Raw genomic sequence first — 23,310 nt, 5'->3', positions numbered from 1 at the left:
TTACAGCGCTGCAAAAGGGAATGAAAAGATTAGCTTCAAACGCTTTCATGTGAAAGGCTAAAAGGAAGCAAATCCAGCATGGTCTCGGGGAGCCCAGGGCTCTTTCAGACGGGCGGCGGCCACCGCCACGTCGTGTTTGCGCTCGCCCCATGATAGGTTGCCGTGCCAACATACATTCTGAGTCACCCAAGCAGATTTAATGCCATTGCCACAATGACGCTCTCTTTGCTCTTTCTTCTGAAACTTGTTAAAGGGAAGATTCCGACCTACCTAGGAAATGATTTCAATCAGTTTAGTTCCGGAAATAACTGTGGAAATCCAGATCTTTCCATTCCATGGCGTTCGGCACATTGTCTTGTGACAAACGCCTGATGATTCCCGCGTGTCCCACAACACGTCGGGAGAAATGACATCTGATTGGCAGCCCTTCTGAATCTTGCATGGAAAGGCCTGAGGGAATAAGCATATGAAAAGCCAACAAAAACGAAGCTTTTGAAAAATAAAAAAAAAAAATGCCAAAATTGCCCATCACTCTTCCCATCCCATACAGAGGACCACCCCCTCCTTCAGTAAGAATCCTCCCCGTGGTCATTTATCTCGGTCCTTGGGAAGCAGGGCCCTGAGGAATCTGGACAGAAGCCGTGGGTATGGCAAGGTACATCCACACACAGGTGAACAGAAACCCACTCACACCCATCCAACAAGCCCGGCAAGTGCGAGCGTGCACCAGAGGTCAGATACACATGTCTTCCCAGCTTAGGATGGGTTATAGCCCAAAAAACTGAAGAATGGTTGCGAATGCGAACTGCCTACAAGAAGTCAGTCAGTTTCCTATCATGCTTTACCCAAACTGCTATAATTCTGTATCAAGGGTTGTTGGGATCAACATTTGGTGTTGCTTGTAGGCACTGTGTATCCATGCACCATCCCGACGTAAGGAGCTGGGAGTTCTGGTCCTGGGACGTGGGGTGGGAAGGGCTTTATGACACTGGCAGATCTTCTCAAGCATTTAACCCCCCAGAAACCATCAGCCAGGAAGGACTGAAATGTCAGGGGCATGCCTCCACCCAGAGACAAGCCTGCAGTTCAAGACTGAAGTCCAAACCTCAAGGAGGGGACTCCAGGGATCTTCCTGCACTCATCAGCCCTTGCGCTCAATCCTACCAGGTGCACATCCACAGCTCCCCACGGGTCCCCAGGTTCTGAGATCCCCAGGTGGATAGAAAGTCACCTGGACCCAGGGAGAAGAAGCCCAGTGAGGCAGAATTTCCAGGTGCCTCATAAATAGGCCACATCCTCGAGCTGCTGCCTCCAGACCTCCAGAATTTCTTGTGACCCAGTAAGAGAAAACACAAGTGTCCACGGGGGTCCCATGCCAGTTTGCCCTGAGTCTACTGGGAGGACTGAAATTCATCATCCAGGGACCATCCAGATTTATTCCTTGATGGCCGTGGGATATTACATGTGGTGTTTTCAGTTGCAATACTTTTCTTCTTCACTTACAGGGACAGAGGAAGCTGTGTACACGTTGCCGCATGTGGAAAGCATTCACTAGGGACTCCCTGATGCACACTGCCATCAGGTCGCAGGGACAGAGGGAGGCGGGAGAGCAAGGAAGACTCCCCCTCTCTCCAGTGGGGATGGGGCTCCAGGTCGATTTTCTCTCCATCCCACACCATACCCTCTGCTGGAGCTCCAGTCACCCCTCCTGGGGTCCAGATGCCATCATGCATGAAATTACTAACAGCTTCACTACCATCTCGCAAGGCTGGCATTTTCAAAGCTCTTCCCATCAGAAAGGATGCCAGATGAATGAACCTCAAAAGGGAGAAATGTCAGCATCGGGTTCTCTGGACAATGAACTTGAGGAGAGCCCGGAGCTACTGCCCCAGCCTTCTTCGCACTAGATCCCAACTCCTATCCAAAACCTGACACACAGCTCCTTCTCCCAACTCCACATCTACATCCACAAGGGTGGAATGGAATTCTTCTAATAAACTGATTATCCACCCCCCTAACCCCCACCCCCCAGAGTTCTGTAGCCCTTGACCTGTGTCTCCATGCTCCACCCACAATGCCACAGTCCAGAGCACCTGGGAAGGCTTTTACAGCCAGAGATCAAAGGGAGGGCTTTGGAGCCTGGATAACCGGGATGAACCAGAGCAAGTCCTCAAGCCCCAGGCAGGGCAGAGAAGAGGATTTCTAAGAGCAGAGAGAGTTTAGTCACTGTAGCATTGCTGAGACGGAGCTTGCACACCAGGGACCCCACGGAAGTCTGAAGGCAGCCGGGGTATCCTGGGGCCTGGGCGGGGGGGGGGGGGGTGGGGGGGGAGATGGGAATCCACAGAGCAAGAAGTGCTGTATGGTTTGTCTGCAATCAGTTCAGCATCTGAGCACCCTCCCTCCACCCCTCAGGGCAAAGGGGGCAGGTGGGTGATTCTTATGGGTGAAGGGTGGTCAGAAACCAGAAGAGGGCCAGGACAGTCCACCAAGTATTCCATGACCCAAAACGGGGTTGGGGAGCAACAGGGGAGACCCTGCGATATGACGACATGGAGAAAACCTGCGTAAGGACAAAGCAGGAACAGACAGTGAGGACCACGCCTTACCACCCTATATCACCACCTCCCCCAGAGCTTGCCCCAAATCCCAGGGTAACTGGGCAGGGGTGGGGAACATCTCTGAACTGACAGAGCTGGGTCCTCAGAATAGAAATTCGGTGGAATTACTTTTTACATCCCACCTGCCGCACGGCAGAGGTTACGGCTTATGCCCCACCTTGCATTTTCTACTTGGTGAGAAGGTTTCTGCCTGGACTTAGACCCCTAGGGAGCTCAGAGAAAACCACAACCCTTTCCTATTGCCACGAACACGTGTCTGGGGCAGGATTCTTGGAATGTCTGTGCCATCTACTCTTGCTTGCCCTGGCTCCCAGGATCCTGGTCTGTAGTTAAGCTATTGTCCCACTAGCTACACTACTGTTACCCCACCGGAATCCTGTCTGGAACAAGGCAAGGCGCATATGCACCTGAGACTGTGTGTGTGTATCAGGCTCGTATTTAGAGTAATTTATAACCCTGGTTTGAGAACTCTCAACCGTAAGCCTTTGAAGACACAGGAGCCCTCGTGCAGCAGTTTCCATCTCAGCCCTCCTGAGAGGTTGGGCTGTTGGGAGGAGTTGAGACAAGGCGCACAAAGGTAGGGTAGCAGCCCCCAAGCTCACAGGTAAGAGCAGAGCTCCCAGCCAGGGTCCATTCTTGTCTTGGCAAATAGCTCCCATGCAAATCAATCCCATCAGAGGTGGAGGTGGTAAGGGCAGCTTAGGGTGCCGGGTCCTCCCCCCAGGTCCTGCCCAGATGCACCCACCTGCTAAGGCCTCCACCATTCTGTCTCGTGGACCCCCAGGTCATCCGTGAGGGCACAGCAGAACAGACCATTCCGACCACACTTCTTCCAAGCCTCTTGTAAAGTGGATTTCTTTGGTAATGCACAGGCTGATAATTTGCTCTTTGCTTGGCCTCAAGAAAAGGGACACTAATGGGTGTTATCTTTTAAATTAAGAATTGGTCCTGTACACAGAAAGAGTAAACAGGCCTTAAACCATAGAACCATAGCAGGGAAGCATCAAGGGGTCGTGACATGTGGCCCTGGGGACACACAAGGGCATAAACAACAAATGACCCCAGTCCTGGGCCCCAATCAGCTCTGGGCCAACAGCAGCCGAGAGAGCCATCCTACCCCAGGGTGACCTTGAAAACCACACCTACCGCAAATACGCTGCATGACAGTTTTTTTTGTCTTTTTTTTTAGAAAAACCAAAACCCTCAATATGCTCGAATATTTTTCCTTTTATGTCATTGCATCCGTTAACCCCTTGGGTTTTGCTTTTACAGTAGCGCTCTTTCCTTAAGCATATTAGGTCAAGCTGACATGCAGTATAGATTTGTACTATTCTTATCACACACGCTACCTGAATGCCAAACATGGTTTTAACATAGACACTCGGATGCCTTTTTAGGAAAAACAAATCTTTATTTAAAAAAAATAATAATAACTTACAAATTGAGAGAATTCTCCAAAATGAGACTGTTCATTTTGTGCACAGTGTTGCAGCCTGGAACAGGTCTGCCCCGTTTTGCTTTTTTAAGGTAACTTTACAAAACTATGAATATCACAAACTGTTTTTACAGAGTCTTTCCTGTTCTGTATCCCATACCAGTACAGAGCACCACACAGATAGAAAACTATCGTAAATAAAACATTTTAGCCAGGACTGGCATATTATAGATTTATATATATATATATATAAAATTTCAAAACAGCTAACAATTAATGTCATCCTTAGTCAAAACTGAAATCAAACTAGCCTTAAAACTACAACACTCTGGATACATGTCCGCGTTATAGCTCCCGTACAATATTTAAAATATATTTAAACTTTCAAATACATTTATAAGGTACACCGATAATGAGAAAATAAAGTCTTAAGATTTAAATACAAATCACCATATAAAACCTCCAGGGAACACAGAACGTCTTATTGTACAGAAGTGCAGGCTAGCCTGTCCTGCGGCAGACTTGGACACGTGATGGGCCTTGCACACGGCAGGACGCACGCACAGAGCCGTGACAGCCACCGCGACCGCCCGAGAAAAAGGGGAAGGATGCTCGGTGGCACCCGCTCCCCTCTCCTCATGACTCCAGCCTCAAGCCCCAAAGCCACCTTGCTTTACTCTGGGGAACGATGCAAGCCAGTGCCGTGGAGAAAGCAACACACTTGTCCCCGAGACCCCACAGAGCGTGTCACTTGGTATTCTGCTCCAAGGCAGAGTACTCTGTTTCTGACACCCTAGAGGCATCGATGAGCTTGGTGAGGCCTGTCTTGGCCGAGTACTTGAAGATGAAGGCCTTCATCAGCTCGTACCTGTAGTTACGATTGATAAAGCTGTAGAGCACAGGATTGACACAGCAGTGCACCAGCGACAGGCACTGAGTGACGTGCAGAGCAGTGAAGAGGAAGTTCTCCAGCTGGCAGGTGAAGGGGATGTAGTGGAGGATGGAGAAGATGTCCAGGAGTACCACCACGTGGTACGGCAGCCAGCACACGAGGAAGACCACCACGTAGGAAAAGATGATCTTGCGGCTGGTCTGCCTCTCCTGGTCACTGGAAGCGGTGAGGGCACGGGCCAGCAGGCAGTAGAAGATGGCAATGATGCAGAAGGGGATAGCGAAGCCCAAGACCACAGAGACCAGCTCCATGCTAATGAGCCACTCCTTGACACTGTGCTCGGGGTAGAAGGAGCGGCAGTAGGTCTCGTTGTTAGACGCCGACGTGACGGTCTTCAAGTAGTAGGTGTCTGGCAGGGACACGCAGAAAGCCAGGAGCCACACCAGCACGCAGACAACACGGCGGACCATCTTCTTCCTGCGGCTTGAGGTGTTGGCGAAGTAGGTGATAGAGAGGTAGCGGTCCACGCTCATGCACGTGAGGAAGAAGATGCTGCCGAACAGGTTGATGGAGAAGATGAGGTGGGTGACCTTGCACGTGAGCTCTCCCATGGGCCACTGGTTATGCTGCACGAGGCTGACCACCCAGACGGGGATGGTGACCACCACCCACAGGTCGGCGATGGCCAGGTTGAGGATGTAGCAGTGTGTGTCGTAGCCAGTGGTCTTGGCCTGGATGTTCACCCAGACCACCACAGAGTTGGCGATCATGCCGATCACGAAGATGAAGATGTAGATGAAGGACAGCGTGTACAGTAGCACCCCTTTGTTGGGCATGTTGGGACACAGCACCGTGTCGACGACAATGCAGTCACTGCTGTTGCACGGCCAGCTCATGTCGGAGAAGTTCCCTGGCTCTGAGTAGTCAAAGAGGTGCAGGTCCATGGCGCTGCGGGCAGCAAGCAAACGGCCTGCGCAAAGATCAAACAGAGAGAATGCAATGGAAAAGTGGCTTCATTAGGACACACCGGAGCCCGGTCAAGGCGCTTTTTCAGCGCTCCGCATATTCGGTGGTGTCTTCCCAACAAAAGAAAAGGGAACAGCCAAGCAGAGCTCTGCACAACAAAAAACAGGCCCGGTATCTAAGTTTGCATGGTGCCTAAGCGAGAAGAGCGCCTGCTTTCTCTGTCGTTGTATGGCAGTGTTCCCCAGGCATCACCAGCCTGGCTAGACCCACAGTGTGAGATCGGCATGCTCCGGGGGCCCGAGAAACATCTGACAGCCACGGGGACACTGGCCACTCGCTCAGTCTTAGTAGAGGACAGTGGCGCCATTCTCCCCCATGTCCCAAAGGACAGCAGAGTCCACTGTTCCTAGCACTGCTGTATTATAAGTATCCTGCTCTGGTGTCCTAATGAATACGCTTGAGATTCCCTTCCCAGTGTGCATCAAAAATGGGACTTGGTGCATTTTCCCTTCTGCAGAATGCACATGGAAACCTGGGTCTTGGGCCACCTTCAGTGTGCAGCCATGAAGACCACAGGTGTGTGACACCCACAGCTTGATTACACCCCAAACCTGCAGAGATCTCGGGTTTTCAACGAAGGGCAGCCACCCAGCTGTCCAGCGCCTACTTTCCCCTTCTAAAGAAGTAGTTTATCCAACTACTTCAAGAGCAACTTGGGCCAAGACCCAGGGCACAAAAGTCACCACCTGCTGCACTTCTGGGGTGGGGGGGAGCAATTTCTCAACTTTCTTTCCTGCTGACTTGACCTAAGGCCAACACTTTGAACTGACACCGTTTTATTGTCCACAGAGATTTCAGCTCCAAAGTACCACCACAGCATCTAGAAATGATGATTTCCCCTCAAACGCCCCAGCTAGAAGAGTTCCCGGGAGGGTTTTCTACTGATGCCCCACCCATTCGAGGGCCTTGAAATCCCTGCAGGACATGGTCCTGGGTCGGCTGCCCACTGGGTGACCCTGGGAACATGGGTATCCTGCTAGGAGTGACCTCACATGGGAAGATGGTTGTCCTTCCTTTTCATGGGTCATAGCTAATGACTGACCCCAGTCGAGCTTCTGTGCTAAGTTCATCCAAAGTGGACCCCAGGTCACACAGGAAGATGGGTGATCCTGGTCCATGGGTCAGCACACAGGTGGCTACGCTAACAGTATGCAGACACATAGCTGGGAAAAGCACCCATTCTGAGACTAGACCTTCCTGGGTAGGAATTCTGATTCCTTCCACATTGCTGTTTAACTTGACTTGCTAACCTATCTTGGGCTGCATTCTTGAGAGACCAACACCATCTCACAGAGGCACCCAAGAACAAAGGGACCCACTCCAAAATCTAGCGCATAGCAGATGCTCTGTAAGTCGCAACCCCACCCCTCCCCCATCCTTTTGGCAAAATGCACAGCCCCCCTTTTCACTCCACATTGAAACCACCTCTTACTGCCTAAGGAATACATGTCCCTTCCTGGAGGGAGACGCAGGAGTGAGCAGAGACAGGCAGCTTGATAGCTTTACCTTCAGAATAAATGAACAGCATCCCTGAGGGGTTAGACATCCCTGCTGCCTCCCAGGACCCACTCCTCAGTTTCAAAACTAACAGCAGGTGACCTCATCTTAAATCTCAGTTAGCAGAGACCACCTTCAGGCTTCTGTCCCTCTCCCGGTGATCTAAGCAGGTTCCCGTGTCCCTACTGCCGAGGGGAGAACGCTGGGCAGCCCAGGAGGAGCTGGCAGAGGCAAGGGCCACAGCCAGAGAGCCTGGTGGTCCTCGGAGCACCCCAGCAGGAAGATTCCTATGCCCTACGACCAGCAACTTGGGCCAGATCAGACAGACCACACAAGCACAGGGAGCACCCAGGGAGACTCAGCACGACCATGTTTAGGACAAAATCCTCACATTATGAGACTTTGGACCACTCTGTCCTAAGAGGCAGCTTGAGGTCCCTAAAGGACATGGGGACAAGGGGCAACAGAGAACACCTTTGAGGAGCCAGGACTCCCCAACCCACTGGACTGGCCTCAGGGTGCTGTGCTTGGAAGTCACAGAGCCCAGGGTCCAGGCAGTCCATGGGGCCATCCACGGGGCTGTCCACAGGGCCAGAAAGGAAGAAATGAGCCCCAGCCCTGGTTAGCCTGACTGGGTCCAAGTACACCCAGCTCTTTGCTCACCACAAGGAGTTAGTGACCGAGCTCAGGCCTCCTATGCCATTCATTCAGCGAACAGACCCTGGGCACTGTTCAGTGTGGACAGTCAGACCCACGCAGAGGCAGGGGTCTACGAGAAGTCCCCTGCCTCTCACCTTTTTGGAAATTACTCCACCTTTTTGGAAATTACCAGGTCAAGGTGTCGGGACCCACTCTCTCGGGCTGCCAACTGTCGCTATTCCCGGAGCTCCAGCCATGGTGGGAGAGGGCTCGGCTCCATCCTTGGTTTCCACCTCTGCCCTCTGGGCAATGAAAACCCAACTCAGCGATCAGTGGTCCTTTGAGCCAGAAGCATTTCTTGCTCGCAGGGCAAGGCTCCCCTCCAGCAGTCCTCTCCCCTCCCTTGGGGGGCCCAGTGAGACTCTTCCAGCCAGGGCTGAAGTGGAGAGCAGAGGCTCCAAAGCTCCTGGCTCGAGCATGAAAGCCAGCTGGGCCCCGATCACTTATCTCCTACCAACCATCAGCCCAGAAGCTGAAGCCCGAGGCCTGTGCCCGGACCACCACCTCCCCCAGAGGGACCCCCTGGTTCCCCTTCCTCCCAGGGCAGGAGGCCTTAGTGGTCAAGAGAAGGAAGGAGGCACAGAGAGGAGATGAAACAAATTGTGGTCCTCAAACTCCCTGCAAATCCCAACAGGGGACTAAAGAGGGAAACGGGACTCACAACAGCTTAGCCCCCTGTCCTTTTGGTATTTTTCCCGCATTTGGTTTTGGAAACAATCCAGGGCTGTTTCCAGGAAAGACTATGACTTGACAAAGACAGTCTGCATGGATGCTGCATGTGGCCTGCAGCAGAAGCCTGTCTGCCTGAGCCTGGGTCCAAGAGGGCGGCTGCATCGGTCCACTTTATGCCATTCCAGCGACAGCAAGTGGCCACCACTGGAAAGAGGAATCTTCCTCAGTCACTGGCTGAGATCCTCACAAGGGCTCCTACAGAGCCATCAGTATGGCAAGCTATAGAGTGTCTACCCAGATCACAGGTTTCCAAAGGCCTGGTGACAAAGCTCACTTTGTCATGGGAAACCTCTCTTCCTGTCCTGGTGGAGGGAGGGGGTGGCCCAGTGGACCACAGGGGCCACTTTAACTCCCTGAGCATCCTGCACCAGCACTCTGGCTGCCCTCCAGCAAAAGCAGGAGATGGCCTCTGCCGGTACACAGATAGTCCCCCCACGTTCTGCATCCATCCAGAAGGATCCACACTCCCGTCTAAGTGGCCAGGCCTCTGGGCCAGGGTGCTGGTGTGTTCATCCTGAGAGGCAACAGTGGTCTGCCCCGGACCTGGAGGAGACCCTTCTTCCCAGTGGGACCAACCTCTCTCTGCTGGAATAAGCCAGCACCTCCACTCCCGCCAGCCTGGGGCCAGAGCTCAGGAACGCCTTTCAGAGTCAACACTGCCTGCCTTCCAAGGGCTCGGAGCCGCCCCCGACCAAGGCAGGCAGGAGGATGAGACCCTCTTGCAACTAAGTGGTAAGGCATCTGCCTAAAAGGTCCTGACAGAAGGAAAAAAACAGGGCTTTGAATTTTCTAACGCTTTTTGATTTTACAAGTTCACACATTTCACCTCTCTAAAGATTCCTGTGTCCCCAACTGTCCCCAACTATCCCCGCAGGTATGTTTACTGGAGGCAACTTCGATGTCCATCAGGAGAGGGATGGTTTGATCAAGTAGGGTATAGCCACTGTAGCCGTAAGAAGATGGGGGCATCTGCTTTTGTGAAGACAGAACGTTTGAGCATACCTGAAGGGAGAGGCCAGAGGCAGATACACAGACCGAGAATGACCTCAGGGACAGAAAAACCAGAGCCAAAGGAGGAGCAGCTTTATATAAATACACATGCACTGAGGCATAGAAAAAAGACCTTCAAGAAGGAGAAAGCTTTGGACAGGCAGGGTCGGGTGGAGGCCCAAGAGGGGACTGTAAATTTCACCCCATAAACTTCTGTATTATTTGAAATCTGACATCAAGAATTAAGTACATTGTGATGGAGGGATGTTTCACAAGACATGGGTGGTGTGAGTTCCATTGTGCTAGAGCCCAGACACCCAACTGAGGGCAGAGAACTGGACCTGTCCCCGTCTGCTCCCTTCTCCCCGGCACTCCCCGTGCTCTCTCTGACCCCCTCCCTACAGTAGCCACGTGCTCTGGACCTTTTCCCACCCCCGTATGCAGGGAGCATCCCACTTCCACCAGGACAGGAAGGGACATTTCCTATGGCCTACAGCGGACCCAGCATCTGGCCGTCCTCCCCACCGGCCTGCTGTCTGTCTGCAAAGGGATTCGTCCACCACCCAAATTCCCAATGGCAGAAGGCCATTGGGGAATCAATGGGAGAACTTTTCTGGGAGATGAGCCTCCCACTTCTCAGCCTCCTTATTCATCAACCGAGTATCCCCACGAGGGAACTACAGCAACTGGCAGGCAACATGTCACTGCTCCAAATGGTGGCCTGAGCTCACCCAGGGAGCTGGCAGTCAGGCCAGATTTAGACGTCCCCAAGCTTGGTCTGCACGGGGTGGCAGTCGGCCTGCAGAGAACAGGCCCTCTCTCTGGCCCAGAGTCAGTCCCTCCGTGACGGAGCCTGCCAAGTGTTCAAGCATCTGGCTGCTCTCCCCAAAACGGCCTTCAGCGTGTTTGCAAATCCCCATCACAGACCGGGAAGAGTCTTCTCGACCAAGACCAAGATCAAGGGTCTTCTCGACCCTTTAGCCGCTCCTTTCCCAGTGAAAGTGTCCCGTTTCTCCCACCCCGGCCCCAACCAGGACCCACATCTCCAGGCTGTGTCGCGCCACATTCTTCCTGCCCAAGCTCCTCACCCCAACATCTTCATCCTTGGGCCCCCACAGCCAGCCCAAGGCGGGTGTTTGGGGCACTCCCAGTCAGCAGTGATATCAGGCTCCACCAAGACCAAGGGGTCTGAGGCCATCCCAGGAGCAGGAGTCCAGAAGACACTTTTCTGCACCCTCATCAAGCCGAGACAGACATCAGCCTTTTCATGCCCCCGAATGTTTGTGGAACCTCCTCTGTGAGGAGGCTCCAAGGCTAATAGACAGGGATCACCGTGGCCCATCCCCCAAGAACTCACCAGCCAACTGACAAGGGCAAGAAGGCAGCAGGGTGGTGGTGAGTGGCCCCCAGAGCGGGAGGGTGAGGGATTTCCACTCAAGTGGCTTATGGAGGCCTTCAAGGAGAAATGGATGGGTGAGATGATCAATGAAATACCGTAAAGGGGTCACTGAATCGGGCTGAAGCCAAGCTCCCCACAAAGGAAAGCTGGTGACCAGAGTCAGAGGGAGGGGTGGGGGGAGCGGGGCAGTCAGGCTGGGCCTGCCCACGCAGGAGGCAGGAGATATTATGAGCAAGGAAGCAGCTTGCAACAGAAAAGGCTCGGGGGCGGGGGGGGGGGGGGGGGTCAGAGGTGACACAAACCAAGTCAAAGGCAGGGAGTTAAAGACCAGCTGTGGTGACAGGGTGCAAACAGGCTGGAGGAAGGTGCTCCTGCCCAGGCCCCAGTGGTGCAGATGAAGTTACACCCACCAGGTCGAGGCTGAGCACCAGCTTGGACAGTTAGGAGTCCTCTAGCCGCTGGGGCTCCTTAGGATCTCTGCCTCCAGGTGACCTTTTTTTGTTTTTTTTTTTTTTTTCCAGGTGACCTTTTTTTATTGGTTTTCTGCAATTTGGGATCTATGTCCTTCCAGGAGGGAATTTCTCAGAACCATTCAGTGCTGTTCAGACCAGATCACTCATCTGGCTTCTCACTGCTGCGACCTTCAGAGCAAGCCCAGGCCAGGAGAAGAGACGCGCTCATCTTGGTCTGTGGCACACAGCTGCTCTCCGCACTTTCCCCACTTCTCCAGGGGCTTCCCCCAGGGGAGGCACGCTCTGGCCTCCTTGCCAGAGTCCCACACCTTCCACGCTAGCTGGCATGCGGTTCAGGTGAGGAGAACCCACACTACATCTAAAAAATCATCAGGTGATTGTACAATATTGGGTTCAGGGTTTTGTGGGGGGCAGGGGTTGGTTTTTATGTGTGTGTTTGTTGTTGCTGTTTGTTTTTGTTGTTTTTTTTTTTACCGATGCTGCATTATATCTACAGGAAAGACCAGAGAAGCTTCAGCTTCAGCAGACTCCCTGCAGCCATCTGCTAGGGCTGTCAGCAGATCGGGGACTAGTCTGTCCCCCAGTGCCAAGCAAACAGAAACAAGGCTGTCTTGAGAGCAACTTATTTTACACAAGTAGGGAACTGCTCTAATTCATTAGAAAACTCAAAAATAATAGAGAGTCAAAGAGAAAAACAAAAACTCCCTATCCTGATTCAGAAGGAGGTCACCTATCGCTAGGGCTCTCAATGTACTTCCCGTTAACGCACGGGTTGGGGCATCCTCGCCCACTTTGAAGTATTTGGGGGAGAAATCGAACCCCACGTGCAGAAACCCAATCTGGTCTATTGTGCTCAGATGCCCACGGGAAAGCAATGCTGTGCCCAGAAAGGCAGAGCCAGAGATCTACGTCACAAAGCTGCCGGCTGGGTTAGCCCCCTGTAACCAGAGCCCTCATTCCCACCCAGCTCAGGACCTGGATGAGGCAGTGGGAGGTCAGCCAGGCTCTGGGCCAGACACAATAGGGCTCCCAGGAGAAGGCTACTCCATCTTGGCCTCTTCTCATAGAACTCAGGGATGATCCCCACAAAGGTATCTGTTACCATAAGAAAATTCAAAGATGCTGGCTATCCCGATGTACATACAGTCCTTTAGCTGTCTCTTAGCGAACGGTGGTCTAAAGCCACCTGAGTCACTTTTTAGTCCCTCCACCCTGGGAGCGCTTAGAACAAAACCGAGTCAGCTCCCAAACCTACCTGTGGTTCAGCAAAACATTCACCATAAAAATATGCAATCCCCTCATTACTTTAACAAGGAAAGCACCTACTTTTTTTTTCCCAATTCTAAATTAGTCGATCCTTAGGTTAAAAAAAAAAAAAAAATCAAATATGCCCTGCAGAAAACCATCAAGTATTCAAAATCAGATAATCCCCCCTTTTCCCTTTTCTTGTCTTCTCTCCCTCTCCTTTCTCTCTCTCTCTCTCTCTCTTGCTTGTTTGTTTTGACTTTAATAGAAAATGTGTGTCCCAGGGCTATAATTTTCTGGACTTGAAAAACACTTGATGTGAGTCAGCCTTGGGTTTCTTTCTAAACTCTACCTACATGCATGGAACTCAACTAGCAAGGCGTTCTAACACTGTTCTTGTTCCTAAAAGTAAAGCTAAGTTTTTTTAGTTCCAAATTCCTGTGTGCCTGGCAAAAGCCACTGAGAAAAATCTAAAAGCCTGAAGTCTTGGTGGTTTTTCTCCTCCGTCGTTTACTCTTAGGCTTTCTAGAATGACGGTCGGTTGGTCTCAGGTCTGAGTAACTTCAGCCAGCTCCCTCACACCTCCCCGAAAACAGGAGCCCCTCTCCCTAGATGATCGCACAAAAAGCCACTGTTCCTGATGAAGGAGGTTTTTTTTGTTTGGATTTTTTTTTTTTTTTTCATCCAGAAAGCCTATACTCTGCCTATTCTGGGTCTGATTAGAAACCATAATACCTTCTCAATTCTCCCAGGACTTGCTGTGAATAAGGGAAAAACTCACCTCCAAAGTCCTGACTTAGTTAAGCCCCGGCATGCTGCCCTGGCTATACTCTCTGGAACTTTTTTAAAACTATGATTGCAATGCGTGCCCCTTTTTAAAAATGGACAGGCAGCAAAATACAGGCATTTCTCAATTTTCTTTTGCTCTTCCACACGCCCCCCCTCCTCCAATCCCCAGGAGGCTGTGCGCACATTCAAGTGTTTATGGCAGAGAAGGGGGAAAAAGAGCAAATTGTTTCCAAGCTAAAGCTCCCCTGTGCAACTTTGCTTTAGAGAAAGGCTTTGCATCTGGGGAAACTCGTGCTGATGTGAGGAAGGACAGGCAGTTTATCCATTTAAAAGCTACAGAAAGTAAAGGACAGACTGGGGCAGCCTCCACTTTCTTTTCTAGGCAAGCCTATTTGATCTCCGCATTTTCCTGGAATAAATAAAAGGACACAAAGGCAGCATCTGCGTTTAAAGAGAAAAGAAAAAGTTACCACATTGAGATTCTGCAGAATGAAGTTTCAGGGCATGTCAGCACACCAAAGAGCTTCAAAGAGCTATAAACCATGTCAGGGGACCCGCTTCCACTTCTGGAAAACCTAATGACCCTGTTGTGAGCAAGTGAATTGAGAGAGAGAGAGAGAGAGAGAGAGAGAAAAGGAAAAAGGAAAGGGAAGAAGAGAGGAGAGAAGAGAAAGGAAGAGAGACAGAAAAGAAGGAGGGAGAGAGGCAGGGAGACAGCTAGTCTGACTTTTACAACTTCTCATTCTCCCTGGAAGTTACTAGTCTTGGCTAACCACCCACCCCTGACCTCACTCCAAAGCTCTGTCAGTCACCCCTTGAATCTTTATGCTTGCTAACAGAACTGAACAAAAGTCATGCTTTACCTGAAGGGTATATTTTAAATTACAAAATCCTGGACTTGTGTGTGCTTTTTTGGGTTTTGTTTTTTTTTTTCCTAACTGAAGTTGGACTTACCTTCCAAGAGCACAATAAATACTCAGATTAGCAAGGATGCAGTCAAAGCCACAAACACGGAGCTGAATTAACATTCGCCCTTCCAGCTTCTGGGTTTACAGGAGCCGGGAATCCCGCAAAGCCCCGAATTCCAATACATTCTGGACTCACAAAAGATTCACAGCACAGTTCCCTGCTTCACTCAAGGATGCCCCCTCCTAAAGTTCACATCGTTCTGCAATTGCTTATTTCCTGGCAAGTCCATCTATGTCCTGACTGATCTCCCCGTGAAAGAGGTCAGCCGTGGTGCCAGGCGGTTCCCTATGCCAACTGGGAGCAAGCAGAACCGACAGTCTGCATTCTTGCTGAGTCCTCCCCCTTACCCGAGCTTCAACGCCCACAGCAACAAATAAACACCGATTCCTACAGCCAGCAGGCACACACGGAGCGTCCCTTCCACCAGTGACTCAAGGAAACCTGCCTTTTTACTTGCTGCCGCAGAAAGGGGCAGCCCCCAAGTTAGCAGACAGGCTTTGCAAAGCAGCCATGCAGCCTGCAGCCCCGGCTTTCAGACACCAGACCTGCGAACTCTCAGCAACCATCAGGGCGATTCAGAAAGAGGCCTCTGAAAAAGAGCGCTTAGCTGAGAACAGAAACCCTGCCCGCCTTCCTCGCCTTCCTTTGCAGGCAGGGCTGCGGGGAGCCGTTTCCTTACCTCCGGGGCTGGGCTCGGGCTCAGGGCTCCCTGCGCGGCTGCGACGCTCACCGCCTCGGGGCTGAGCAGTTTGCAGGACTGAGCTCTCGGGCGGCGGACCCGCGTTATATACACTGCAGGAATACGCCTCTAGGTGGCAGCTGTGGAACCTGCATCGCCCTCGCTCCCGGCCCGCGCCGCCCCCCCCCATACACACACGTGCAGCCGCGCGCGCGCGCGCGCGCGCACACACACACACACACACACACATACACACACGCGCGCACGCGCGCTCATGCACGCACACCCCTTTCGTAAACCCCGGTCTGTCTTTTCCCGCGCAGCTCTGCACCCCACAACGCACTCTCTGGAAACCCCGGCCGCCCTTGACTTGCAAGGTCTAATGAAGCCACGAAGTCCGGACCCCACTGGGGGAACGTGTGTCAGCAGAAGAAAACCGGCAGAGAAACCCTAGAGCTTTGCAGAATCATCAAATATTTATCTGGTCTCAGGTATATCTTTAATAATCCCATTACCACCAAGAGTTCCTTTGAATGCCTCTTAGCTCAAGGGAAGACTTTGTTCCCAAGACAAATTGCTCTGACCTTCTGAACTTCGGTGTTGATTTATTTGGCCTGGGTTTTCTTTGTTAATTCCTCCAAAACAGAAGTAACAGTTTTGGTAGGAGCAATTAATCGGCGCCGTTTTATATACCCCAAGAGTGGGGGAAAGGGCTTTAGAAATAGATTGTAAGATTTTATTTGAATACTTTTATCTGTAAAGGATTCAGGCCCAAAGTCCTTGAAAATCTGAACAATTTGGTGTTCTGAAATGCCTACCCAAGACCAGGCACACATTAGGGGTATAATAAATGTCTTCTGATACAGTCTTTTTTTTTTTTTTTTTTTGAGGTGAATTTGGCAAATGCTTTATTATTACTAATTGCTATTATTACTGAAATCTACATTCTCATCCAGAAGTGTATAGCTGAAGTTCTGTCCACAAGAATGTGTTCCAAAGGCTAGTCACCTTGAATATCCTATTTAGAAAAATCGACCATGAAACAAATGACCTAAACTTTCACTTTTAAAACGCGTGCTCACTGAGCTTTTTCCCCTACACTAACGTGCCACGTTTTGGCTTTTGGCTTGCTTTCTGCTTCTCCCGGCGTTCCCCAAGGACGCATACTCGTGGAGGCGCCCGCATGTTACCACTTTCTCCCCAGCTAAAACTTTCTGAGATTCTTTTTCTACTTGCTGAAAATAACAGGAGACAGCCCAACGCCAAGCCCAGAGGGTTTGAGGGTCAAACTCTCCTGTGGCTAGAAGGTCCTGGCGCGGAGAAAGCCCTTAACAAAAGAAACACTCTTTTGAGATCAAAGCTGCCCGTTTTTCTCCCGCAGCGGAACACCAAATGCGAGCGCTAGGCGCACACCTGCTCCGCTTCCCCTCCGCCCCCCACCCCTGGCTCGCGGAGGGGGTTCTGCCCCCACGGCCCTGGCCGGGGCCCCCCACGAGTCCCCCTGTCGCTGCGCACCCGAACTCCACCTCCAGGCGCCTGGCGAGAAATCTTGCTAAAGAGAAACCGCCGGCAGCCGTGTGCGCACGCCCAGGGTTTAGGGCAAGAATGCTTTTTCACAACTTTCTGGTCCCGGTTTCTTCTTATGCGTGACCCTGTGTCTGAGCCCTATGGACAGGGACGCGCCGGCTGGAGAGCACACGCTTCGCTTTCTCTTCCCATGAACTTGACAATCTCTTCTTTGGAAAACGCGTTTCTCCCTTGGCAAGCTCGGACGCCGGGGTGAAGCGCTGGACCCGGGCTGGAATCCGCTCTGAATTAAGCCTGCTGTCTCTTAAAACACGCCTGGGCCAGAAACGTGCTACAAGATGCAGTCACCCAGGAAGAAGAAGGAACACCCGGCGTAGTTGTAAAAAAAAAAAAAAAAAAAAAAAAAAAAATCATATTTAGGCCGTGGGGCCAGCACTCCCCACCGGGATTTCGGAGCCCAGGGGCGGCGAGCAAGGCAGACCCCTCCCCCGCCCCCGCCTCCGCCCCCGCCCCGGGTGCCAGCGCGGAGCCCTGGGGAAAATGAGAGGCCTGCGAGTACTCCTGTAAGGGGACTGGGTTGCAAAACCCCAGGCCCTCAGAAGGCTCTTGGCACATTTGCGGGACTGCCCCAGCTTTGAGAAAGGACAGCGTCACGCACAAGGGTTAGCTTGGCAGGAATGAGTTTGGTTACCCCCACTAGGAAAGTCCGAGAAGGCAGGATTGGGCAGCTGTCGCTTGAATTGTCCCAGCTGACTCAGGACTGAGTCCTCGCTTTGTTTTCTCCCCCAGGGTGCTTAGTGGAACGCGCAGTGGTGAGGTTTTTGGCCAAGCCCACACTCCTTCCCTGTGTCCAAACTGCTCCTGGGATTCTAATTCCACAGAACAGACTTTCCCCATTGATGTGATCTGCCTGCAGACAAAACATGATAATAGAACCCTCTATTCTTGCGGGGCTCTGGCACCCCAAGTGGGCCTGCGGACTGAAATCTCACCCTACTTTAAAAGCTTTGTTGTCCTGGGCGCTCTGAGTCTGGGCTCCTAGTGAGCACGGTCAGAATGGAGCCAGCATGGACTCTGGCGGCTGCAGCTGTGGCCCCTGAGACGCACAAGGGCACCATCGGCCTGAAGACATCAGGCTAACTTTGCACCACCTTGCGTCTTCACTCCAACCTCAGGAGTATCACATTCCAGATTCGAACTTATTCCCCGGGAAATAGCCGCAGCACCTAGTGCCTGGGCCCAGTGGGAGTGGTCTCGGCTAGCACTGGACATTCCTCTGAAGAGCAGACACAAGCCCCTTCTCTGGAGGAAGGACCTAGAAGTAAAGACAGAGCCCAACCCCCCAAGGAGATCGGGATCCCAGCTTGGGCTCCCTCCAGACAGGTGTAACTTGGAGCTCTAACTTACACACCATGTCTCCTTAGGCAGCTTAGCCTTTCTGATTAGGAAATTCCTATCTTTAAAATAATTATAATAGGGGCAGCTGGGTGGCTCAGTTGGTTAAGCCTCCCACTCTTGATTTTGGCTTAGATCGTGATCTCAATGAGGTCATGGGATAGAGCCTGGCACTGGGCTCAAGGCTCCATGCAAAGTCAGCGTAAGATTCTCTCTCTCCCTCCCTATCCCGCTCTCTCTCAAATAAATAAATTAATTAAATATTTTTTAAAAATAATAATTATTATAAAACCTTCTATTCTTGCCAGGTGCGTCTCAGGATTCAGTGAAAGGATGTATATCAGAGACACCTCACCGGTGCTTTCCTTGTCCCACCCTGGCCTGAGGCAAATTCCAGCGACACAGTGTGTTTTTTTAAGGACTAAAACAGGTATCTAACCCAAGGCTTGCAAGTTTTTATGAACCCTTTGGTAAAGCCTGGACAGGTTTCATAATAAGAGCGTTTAGCACTTTGCTGATCTAAGTGTTTTGCCTACATTCTTTCATTTACTCTTTATGGTGACCCAAAGCTGGCACTATTTTTGTCCCACTTTTGTAAATGAGGAAGCTAAAGCCCAGAGAGAGTGGTTAACCTGTCCAAGCTAGTGAATGGAGGGGATTCAAATCTAGATTTGTCTGACTTCACAGCACCGGCTGTCATCTGATGCCACAGAAGACATACTCTTGAAAGAAAAAAAGAAAACCCATTGCAAAATATAGATCAGGCGGTCCTAAGTTGGACTTCCTAAAAGCAGAACCCTGGATGAGAATTCGGGGCAACCCGTTTATTATAGAAGTGCTCCAGAAGAAACTAGCAAGGGAAGGAGAAAACCCAACCAAAGCTATGATCTTGGCCAGGTCTCAGCTGCAGCCTGACACCCTTCATGAGCCTCCAGAGCCTGCAGTCCACCCTGACTTCACCCCAGCCAACTGCAGACAAGGATGCTGGCTTTCATACTCGCACACCCTTCAAACCCTGGATCGGGGCTGCCTGGTGGGAAGGTGGGGAACATAGCCTCCCCCTTCCTCCTGTTCCCACTCAGAGTCAGCAAAGCAGCTCCAGGAACCTGAGGTCAGTCTCTCAAAGATACATCCCAATCACAGGCCTGGGCAGGAAACCCATGTTATGTGGACACACAGACATACAAGGAAGTCAAAGGGGTCTGGGAACATGCCACCCATACCCACTGTACTAGGTATCAATGGTACCACTTAGGTCAGTCTTGACCCAAATCAGAATACTCACTCATTAATACTCAGACCTACTTATTTCTACCTCAGGACCTTTGTACCTCACATTTTCTCTTCCTGGAGAGCTCTTCCCAATGACTGTTGTATGATTATGTCCTTCCTGTTATTCTAATGTTGTCTTCAATATTTTTTCCAGAAAAACCTTTCACTGCTCTGGTCTATTCCTATTATTCTGTCATTATCCTATATTGTTCATAGAATTTACTGCCACCCAAAATTTCCAGTTTAGTATTTGTCTTCTCCCCACCAGAGTATAAATTCCTCAAGGGTAAGAATGTTGCTATTTTGTTCACTGCTCTATCCCCATTGTCACACAGGGTGTTTGGCCCACAGTAGGAGTTCCTAAATATTAACCAAATGAATAAATTCAAAAGAATCTCACTTTTGAGTTAGGTTCTTGCCCTCCCCGTATTTCACTCACCCTTTGCATCATAGAAATGGTTGAGGGGTCAGTTAGGACAGATCTCCAAAAAATGTTTTAGGAAGACTTAAAATATATATTTTGAAAATAGGGGAAAATGTGAGTATATACTTCACACCAAGTTGTGACCCCCTACAAATATGAAAAGTATGCAACTTCCTTAGACATTGGAAAAATACAAATTAGAACACAGTACCATTACAACTGGACACTCCCTGAAAGGCTAACATGAAAATTAGGGATATTAACAAGGATGTAGAACCACCAGAACGCTCCCACATCAGTGCTTCTCAGACTAAAAGGTGAAGAACAAATGTGTTCTTTTTTGCGGGGGGGGGGGGGGGTTTTTGTTGGTTTCTGTTTTTCGTTGTTGTTTTTTTTTAATTGTGTTAGGTTAGTCACCCTACAGTACATCATTAGTTTTTGATGTGGTGTTCCAAGATTCATTGTTTACATATAACACCCAGTGGCCCATGCAATGCATTTTTTTCCTTTTTTTTTTTTAGATATCCTATGCAGTGCACACCAAGACATGTCCCACTGAGCGTGACTAGGGAGGAGCTCCCACCACTGTGCGTCATCATGCAAGTGTAACATATGAATTGTCTATGCAGCAGCCTGTCACACAAGGCTGCTGACCATGTTTTCGTATGTCACAGGAATCTCACATTTCTTTAAACCTTCCTGAATGGTTCCTCACTCTCGGTTTCTAACCTTACTTCTTTACAGACTAGTAGCAAACAGCTCACAGCCCACACTTTAAGGAACATGTCTGTATCTCAATGGTGGAGGTATAAACTGGTACAATCATTTTGACCGTATTTACTGAAGTCAAATGTATACATATATATGACCAAGGAATTTCATCGCAAGGTATAACTTAAAGATGTATACACTGCATCAAATGAAATACACAAGAATGTTTATAGTAGGACTATTTATAAGAACTCCCCAAACCAGAAATAACCCAACATGAGCAGAAAAGAATATAATAAATCAATATCCCTCATGAATGTTTAGATAAAGATCCTTAAAAAAAAAAAAAAGCAAATATAGTATTATACCATGACTAGGTGGGGCTCTTTCTGGAAATGCAAGATTGGTTTAACATTTGAAAATCAATATAATTCACTAAGTTAACAAAATAAAGCATTTGCAAAATTCAAAATCAATTTGTGATGACAACCTTCAGCAATCTAAAAATAGAATGGTTTTGACTTGATTTAATTCTTCAATTTTATACAGGAATACGTATGAATTTGATGCAGGACATGTATGAAAAGTTAAAACTATCATACTTAATGGTGAAAAATTGAACACTCTACTTCCATTTTCATCACTTCTTTTCAGCAATATACTGGTGGTCTTAGCTATTGCCAATAAGGAAGATTTTTAAAAATAAAGACATATGAATTAGAAAGATGTAAAATTGCCTTTATTAGCAGCTGATATGGTTATTTACACAGAAAATCCTGAAAATCCTGAAAAATCTACAAAACAACTTCAAGAACTAAGTAGTAACTTTAGAAAGGCCTCTGAGTATCATGTCAGTATACAAAAGTCAGTTACATATCTGTATATCAGCAGCAAACAATTAGAAAACAAAATTGTAAAATTCCTTTATAACAGCACCATAAAATATCTAGGAATAAATTTAACAAAAAACACATGAGATCTCTACAACAACAGCCCTGAGAGAAAGAAGAGCAAAACAAATGGAGAGATATACCATGTTCATGGGTTGGGGGATTCAATATTGTTAATATGCAAATTCTCCCCAAATTGATCTATTGAGTCTATGTCATTCGAATCAAAATCCCAGAGGATTCTTTTGTTGAAATTGGCAAGTTAATTTTTAAATTTTTATGGAAATTCAACAGACTTCAAAATAGCTCAATCTGTCCCAGAATGGAAGAATGTTGGGAGGACTCACTTTGTGATTTCATGACTTACTATAAAGCCATGGCAAGCAATCTAGGGTAGAATTGGCATGATAGGCACATAAAGCAAGGGAACAAGATAGAGTCCAAAAAAAAGACTTGCATGCACAGGCAATTGCTGTTCGACAAAGGCACCATAGCAATTAGCAAAATTTCAGAACGATTATATTACTACTATCATAGTGGAATTCATAAAATAAATGTTGTTATAGGGGTGGGGATTAACAGAAAGGGAATTTTCTGGGATGATGGCAATGTTCTATATATTCATTGGGTCAGTGGTCACATTGGGTATATATATTGATCATGTCTTATCACCTGTACACTTAAGATCTGTGCTTTTCCTGAAATTTTCCTCAATTTTTAAAAAGGTTGCCCAATGTAACCATGAAGTGACACCATTTATTTAAAGTTTCAAGGCATTCACAGAAAAGTACACATTATTTATAGAACTATGCAAAAAGCCTACCTAGAAGTAAGAAAGGCTGTACACCAACTTGGAGACAATGGTTACCTCGGAGGAGGGAGACAGAAAAAAAGAATGGAGTGTATACCCAGGAGTATCTGAGATTTCTACAGCATTTTTATTTCTTTAGGCAAAATATTCACATTTGTTGGATCTTATTGGTTGAGTGCACAGGTATACTTTACATTACTTGCTGTTCTCTGTGTTTGAAATTTTTCATTTTAGCTTTTAAATTTTAAGAAAACGGGAAAAAACTTGAATTGAAAGTTCTGAGTGAAGACTGGATTTCTCTCCACTTCGTTGTGAAGTTTGACACAGAGAAGAATGTTTTCTGATCTCTGAGTGAGTCCAGGAAACTTCTGCCAGGAAAGCATATCAAAGCATGGAGCTCCTAATGAGATACCAGGCAAGTCGGGTCAAACCTAAGCCTCATTTTTCTGAAACTTTGGCAACATTCTAAAGTACTGTGATTTCACATTCTTCAAACTTCAATATATAGATTTTAGCTTCAAAGCCTAAAAATGATTCAGCCCAAAAATATCTAACCTGAAGATAAAGAAGAAATATCTGAGTATAGCTAATAAAATTATTTCAGCTGATTTGAGTTTTTGAGATTGCAAATTTCCTATATATGAAGAGTGACACTTTTTCAATTCCACCTATGTTTGAAAATACCTCTAAAGACCTTACCACCATGGGATGTCAAAATAGCAAGGGAGACTTCCTTCCCATCTTCTTTCTTTCCTTCCTTCCTATTTTTATTTTTGTTTTTTAAAGACTTATTTATTTTAGAGAAAGAGCATGAGGGGAGGGGCAGAGGGAGAA

The 23,310-nt window shown here is 49.0% G+C and overlaps 1 protein-coding gene and 1 long non-coding RNA gene across 4 annotated transcripts; one reads left to right on the top strand and one right to left on the bottom strand.

The window, feature by feature from the left end:
- Window positions 1-4,017: 4,017 nt before the first annotated feature.
- On the bottom strand, window positions 4,018-15,553 carry ACKR3 (atypical chemokine receptor 3). Its single transcript, XM_059393780.1, has 2 exons — window positions 15,447-15,553; window positions 4,018-5,918 (listed from the first exon to the last, which is right to left on the bottom strand). The coding sequence occupies exon 2, from the start codon at window positions 5,890-5,892 to the stop codon at window positions 4,804-4,806; it is 1,089 nt and encodes a 362-aa protein (XP_059249763.1). The 5' UTR covers window positions 5,893-5,918; window positions 15,447-15,553; the 3' UTR covers window positions 4,018-4,803.
- A 59-nt stretch (window positions 15,554-15,612) lies between these two features.
- LOC132013676 (uncharacterized) lies at window positions 15,613-23,036 on the top strand. 3 transcript variants are annotated; one of them, XR_009403069.1, is made up of 5 exons: window positions 15,641-15,937; window positions 18,677-18,798; window positions 19,266-19,479; window positions 20,586-20,651; window positions 22,711-23,036. It is a non-coding gene; the product is annotated as an uncharacterized LOC132013676 (long non-coding RNA). The 3 variants fall into 3 exon arrangements; XR_009403068.1 differs by lacking the exon at window positions 19,266-19,479 and having other exon boundaries at window positions 15,613-15,937; XR_009403070.1 differs by lacking the exons at window positions 19,266-19,479; window positions 20,586-20,651.
- Window positions 23,037-23,310: the final 274 nt, after the last annotated feature.

Source organism: Mustela nigripes, chromosome 3 (genome assembly GCF_022355385.1).
Source record: "Mustela nigripes isolate SB6536 chromosome 3, MUSNIG.SB6536, whole genome shotgun sequence".
Classification (NCBI taxonomy): Eukaryota; Metazoa; Chordata; class Mammalia; order Carnivora; family Mustelidae; genus Mustela; species Mustela nigripes.
This window is presented reverse-complemented; position numbering and strand designations above follow the sequence as displayed.